Here is a 6,000-nt window from a genome sequence, read left to right on the forward strand (position 1 = left end):
TCACCTTCACGGTCTCCCCAGCCCAGCTGGCCTCCTACGCTGTGGCCACAGACGCCGCTCAAGGAGTTCAGATGTTTGTGAGCGCCACTCAAAGCTCGTGGGGAAATCGGAAAGCTGTAAAGTCCTGTCGCTTTGTTTACTTTTTAAAATGTCAAAGCTCATATACGAGTCAGAGCTATTAATAACACGTTGTAAGTTCACGCGGCGGCGTCTTTTTTATTTTTTTAGTTAACACAAAGACCACAAATTGTCCCACAGTCTCGGTCATTTGCATGGAGAACATTCCTCCGGAAAAAAAAAAAATCCTCAGGCAAACGACTAAAGCAACAAACGGCTTGGGTGACCCTCCTAACTCAGGGCCCTCAGCCAAGCTGGGCGGGCCCGTTTCTAGACAAGTCCACAACACCAGCCACAGGACATGGCCCTCGCTCGGGAACCACTGCTCCCCACGTGTGGTCCAGGGGCGGCAGCAGCAGCAGCCTTGGGAGGCAGGGCCACCCTGGCTTCCAGAGCCGCTGGGGGGGGTTGGGGGTGCGCACCACCACGGCTGGGGTCCCTGATGAGCGCCACAAACCACCCATGAACGTTCACAGGAGCGCAGGGGCTCTGGAGGGAGAACCTCTGCTGCTGCCTTTGGATAACGGGGTATTAGTTTCCAGTCTGGTGACTGAGCCGGCTTCCTGTGCTCCGTGACTGAACTGTCACCAGATCAACGGGAATCCGGTGTTGGCGGCACCAGAGAGGACACGTGTCGCCGGTGGCGGGGAGAGGGGGCTGACAGGCGGCTGGCGCAGGGACAGGTGTGCCTCTGCGGGCTCCTCACTGGGGAGAAGCGACCTGGGGAGCCTGTGGAAACCTACGGCGTCTGCACTGGGGGGTGTGGGGAGCGCGCAGACTTTCTCGAAGCTCTCGGGGCAGCTCGCCTGTGCTCCCTAGGCACCTGGCATCTGTCCGACCAGCTGGCGCAGCAGCGAGGGCTTGGGTGTCCCCCCCAAGTCACCATCCTGCCTGATTTACAAATGCTTCTGGAGCGAGGGCTGGAATGCCAGGGGCCCGTCTGCCACGGTCGCTGGTGGTCCAGGGTGCAAGGAGAGAGAGGCCGCAGGTTCCCCATCGGCCCTCGGCTACCGGGAGATACGAGCCCCGTGGTTAGGGCAGCAGGTGAAACAACATCGCCCTTTCACCCTTTGCATCTGTGCCTCAATTAAGGGAGCATTTGGGTCGCCAAGTTGAACTTGCTGCCCATGGCGGAATGTGACAACTGGATGAGGGCGGGCCACACTGACCCCTGCCCAGGAGCCAGGGCAGCCCGGGCAAGCCTCCACAGCAGACAGGAGGTGCTCTGCTACCAGGGTTTAGGGTCCTTCCAGTCTTTTTTTTTTTTTTTTTTTTAAGATTTCATCCATTCATTCATGAGAGACATACAGAGAGGCAGAGACACAGGCAGAGGGAGAAGCAGGCTCCCTGCGAGGACTCGATCCCAGGACCCCAGGACCACGCCCTGAGCCAAAGGCAGACGCTCAACCGCTGAGCCACCCAGGCGTCCCCCTCTTTCCAGGCTTAAAATTCAAAACTGGAGCAGAGCTTCAATTGGGAGGAGCTCCTGCCTCCATCCACAGGGAATCCCGTCTGCGTGGAAGGTGCCAGGCTCGATTAACTCCCATCCAGCGCGTCCTCAAGCCCCAGGGACGGGCCGAGAAGTGGTCTCCCTCGGCAGGCAGGGGCGGAAGAGCGCCACTAAGCTGTTGCTCTCCAGAGGCCAGTGGGCTGGGAGTGTCAACCCTATTCGGGGATTAGTGGGAATGGAGCCGGAGGAGGACTCGGAGAAACTCCCGCAGGCAGGTCAGGACACCCACTCCCTCAACACCAGTTCCTGCTCCCCCAGGCCGCCGTCTATGCAGCAAGAGAGGTGGCCCGAGACAGGGCAGGGTATGACAAGTCACTTACCCAGATCCTATCTGTCTGCCAAGCCTGTCATTTGGATTCAAATCAAGCAACACTTACTTGCAGGCATCGGGAGGGCAGAGGGACACCACACACACACACACACACACACACACAAAACCAATCCACTCCTGACAACACAATCACAACCAACCCACGTCTTCGCAAAACCACCAGAGAAGACTTTGCACAATTTCGTCTTGAGCTCGGTGCCTGTCACTTCCAGGCAGGAGCCTGGAAAAACTGACGTCTAAGGCTCTGTCTGCAGTGCATGGCCAGGAGCAGGTGGAGAACAGAGAGCAGACAAGCCGAATCTTGGCCTCCCAGAACACAGAGCCCCTCCAGCTCCCACGCAAAAATGCAGGTGACTTGGGCAAAACCCTCAGGCTTTTTTTTTTTTTTTTTTTTTTTTGGTGTTCTCCGCTTTACCTGACTGGCCAAAGACAAATTCCAGAGCAGAGCGCTCCTCCTTTCTTCCTCAACACGCCAGGCACGTGGGTAATCTGGAAGCATCATATCCTATTTCCCGAAGCCAATCGAGAAACATCAGGACACGAAGCAACACGATTTAAGCAGGACTATCCCAAATCTGCAGGAGGCAGGGTCAGGCCTCCGCACCGGAAGCTCCATCAGGAGGCCCACGGTGAGAAGTGAAGGGTTCTCATCATTCAGCCCACACGTGCTCAAATTCCAGGGAGACCTGGGACAAGGCTCCCCACCTGTTCACACAACCAGCCCAAAGTAAACTCTGCCACAGAGCCCAGGCCTGTGATGCCAGGTCAGTTAGGGGGTTAAAGACAACAACTTCCTGGGGAAACAAATCTGTGTTTGCAGGCACCTGGGTGGCTCCGTGGTTGAGCGTCTGCCTTCGGCCCAGGGCATGACCCCGGAGTCCTGGGATCGAGTCCTGCATCGGGCTCCCCGCAGGGAGCCTGCTTCTCCCTCTGCCTGTGTCTGCCTCTCTCTCTGGGTCTCTCATGAATAAATAAATAAAATCTTTAAAAAAAAAAATCTGTGTTTGCTCACACATGTGAGATCACCTGGCTTAGGTCTCCCACAAGAGATGGGGTGGTTCCGGGGCACCTGGCTGGCTCAGTCAGTAGAGCATGTGATTCTTGATCTCAAGGTTGTGAGTTCAAGCCCCATGTCGGGTGCAGAGTCTGCTTAAGAGACAGGAGAGAGGAAGAGACGGGGCAGTTCCCCTGAATAGGACGTGTCCAGCTCGGGACAGCAGGGCACAGATTCTAGCCATCCAGACACACGGAGCCAACTGACCTTGAAGGCTTTTTTCATCTAAAAGGTACAGTATAATTTTTTCAATAGTTCAGAACATGGTCTTTTGAGTTGATGAATTTATACTCCTCTATGCTCAAAGATTATTGTTTTTTTAAAAAGCCATGGCCGGGGATCCCTGGGTGGCTCAGTGGTTTAGGGCCTGCCTTTGGCCCAAGGCGCAATCCTGGAGTCCCGGGATTGAGTCCTGCGTCGGGCTTCTGGCATGGAGCCTGCTTCTCCCTCCTCCTGTGTGTGTGTGTCTCTCTCTCTCTCTCTCTCTCTCATAAATAAATAAATAAATCTTTAAAAAAAAAAAAAAAAAAGCCATGGCCATGTGAGTCAGGGCCATGGCGCAAAGACCAGCCAGCGGGCCCCGCTGTGGAAATATTTTGGAGGGTGAGCGATCCAGACACGAAGCCCTCACTATACTTAATGCGAATGGCCACAGGCTTCGCAAGCAGGTGTAGGAATGCGAAAGCTCGGGTAATGAGCAGACGCTGGGAGGCACTTCCCCAAACACACCAGGCCCTAATTCCTCTTTGGGAAAGCCTCGAAATAGTAGACGGCAGGAGCCTGTCGGGGAAACGAAGACGCCTTAAAAGTAAAAATAAGTCAGCAAGGAGATAACCACGGGGGGAACCCCACCTCTGGAGAGCGTGGCCGCAGAGCGAAGCAGTAAGCCCCGAGCTTTGAGGCGGGAGGGAGCTGAGTTCAACCCCGGGCTCTGCTCCCCACAGGCCCTGCGACCTTGGGCAGGTCACCTCACCTGTGCGGGCCTCAGTTTCCCCGCCTGTAAAATGCGGGCGACACGACCGTCCCAGGAGCCGTGAGGGTCTAAAGAAGAGATACAGGCACTGCAAGTTCCCCAGGACCATGTCTGGCAAGTGGCTGGCCCTCAACACGGGGCCAACTCCCTCTACAAGCCAAAGGGCGCTAACCTTTTGGACACCTTTTGGACACCTTTTGGAAAGACGTGCTCGGAAAAAAAAAAAAAATCATGTCTGCAGACGGAGTCATATTTGGGTCACAGTTATTCATCTGCCAGGTGCGAAGGCAGTGAGCATCCAGCGGGTGCCGGAGCCCACCTGGGACTCCACGGAAGGGCAGGGGGCCCCTCTGCAGAGTCCCTCCAGGGTGGGCGCGCGCTCGGGGCGGGGGGAGCCCCCAGCCTGGCGCACCTGGCCGGTGGGGACTCGCGCCCCAGGGCTTTGTCTCGGCTCCCCATCAGGGGTCCCCCCGCGCTCCTGGGTCTGCCTCCTAACTTTCAGGAATGCTCTGCCGCGGGGGAGGCTGGCTTCCTCCGGTGCGGGGCCGCGGCGGGGCTTGGGGGACGGGCTCCGCGCCACCGCCCGCGCAGACACTCACCCCTTTCCGTCTGGCCTCCTCATTCAGGGCGGTCACCCAGGCGGCCTGCCACTGGCTCCTCCAGCTGTGCAGCGTCAGGATCCAGGCGAGCAGCGCGTCGCCCTCGGGGCGCCGGCCCTCGCCAGGCTCTGCAGCCCGCCGCGGGGCCCGGGGTCGCGCCCTGGCCCGCGCCCACTGCGCCAGGTACAGGCCCACGGTGCCCAGGGCCGCGACGAAGAGCGACACCAAGACCAGCCACTGGACCTCACCGAGCCACGAGCTCAGGCGGGACATGGCGATGGCGCATCGCCCGCGCGCCTCGCCCCAAGTTGCCAGGGCGGCCCCCGGCCGGGGCGCAGAGCCCGCGGGCGGCGAGCTCAGGGCATGAGCGCGCGGCCGGCGGGGCTCGCGGGGGGCGTGGAGGGGGCGCGGCGGGGCCCCGGGGAGGGGTGGGGGCCGAGCGGGAGGAGACGCGCGGCTCGGGATGCGCCCCGGCCCCGCACACCTGGGAAATGGGGCCGCGGCGCTCGGCGGCCCGCGCGGCGTCTGGGCAGGTCCCGGGCCGCGGAGGGCGCGCTTCCTCCTCCGCGCGCCGCCCCGGGCGTCCCGCCCGCGGCCCAGCAGTGGCCGGAGGAGGCTCGGGCCGGGGCGGGCCGGGGGCGGGGCCTGCGGGGCCAGCACCGCCCCTGCACCCGGGGCCCCCTCCCCCCGCCCGGCCCCTTAAAGGCCCCGCGCGCGCCTCCCCGCCCCCCTCTCCGCGCCCCTCCACGTGCGCGCGCGCCGCTCGGGCCTCGGGTGACGGCGACCGGGGCCGCGGGCGGGGGGTGGGGGTGGGGCTTTCCGCTTAGCGCGACCCCAGGGCTGCGCTGGGCCGGGCCGCCTGGGCTCCCGCGCGCGCATGGGGGGGCGCGCCTGGGCGCGCGCGCAAGGGTGGTTTCTAGGAGCACCATCTGCCCAGCGGCCAGACACTGCCTGCTTTTCACACACTCGGAAAGTCCCTAGGAATCCACAATTCGCACCCCCAAGTCTGCGGGGCCTGGAGCCTCGCCCCTGGGCTGCACGCCCACGCCCAACGGGGGGGGCTCCGGAAAACGCCCCAACTCGGCAGGGGTGTGTGCAAGTGTGCGTGCGCGCGTGTGCGTGCGCGACCTGCCCCTGCGCTCCTCGCCGCCGTGCACGCTCAGCCCCCAATAGTAGGAACGGCCGCGGAACGCTAGCCTGGGGGCCGCCCGGGCCAGATGAAAGGCCTGAATCACAACCTAGTGAAGCGCAGGCATGTTCCGCAGCTCCCAGGACAGGACGAGGAGGACCTGACCTTAAGTTGGGTTGGGTGCGCCCAAGCGCTCGGCCTCGTCTCACCTGGCATTCCCGGGACATCAGTGGGGGTTCTGGCTCTGCTGTGGCAGCGGAGGGGTCGTCCCTTGTCCCCCCTCGACC

General features: G+C 61.5%; 1 protein-coding gene across 2 annotated transcripts in view; it reads right to left on the reverse strand.

Moving 5' to 3' along the window:
* Positions 1-5,001, reverse strand: part of C2CD2 (C2 calcium dependent domain containing 2) — a 57,024-nt gene extending 52,023 nt beyond the window's left edge. For both annotated transcript variants that reach the window (XM_049104633.1, XM_049104632.1), the window contains exon 1: positions 4,585-5,001. In XM_049104633.1, coding sequence (XP_048960590.1) covers positions 4,585-4,857 — 273 coding nt within the window. In that variant the 5' untranslated portion in view covers positions 4,858-5,001. The remainder of the gene's footprint in view (positions 1-4,584) is intronic.
* Positions 5,002-6,000: the final 999 nt, after the last annotated feature.

This window comes from Canis lupus, chromosome 31 (genome assembly GCF_003254725.2).
Source record: "Canis lupus dingo isolate Sandy chromosome 31, ASM325472v2, whole genome shotgun sequence".
Lineage (NCBI taxonomy): Eukaryota > Metazoa > Chordata > Mammalia > Carnivora > Canidae > Canis > Canis lupus.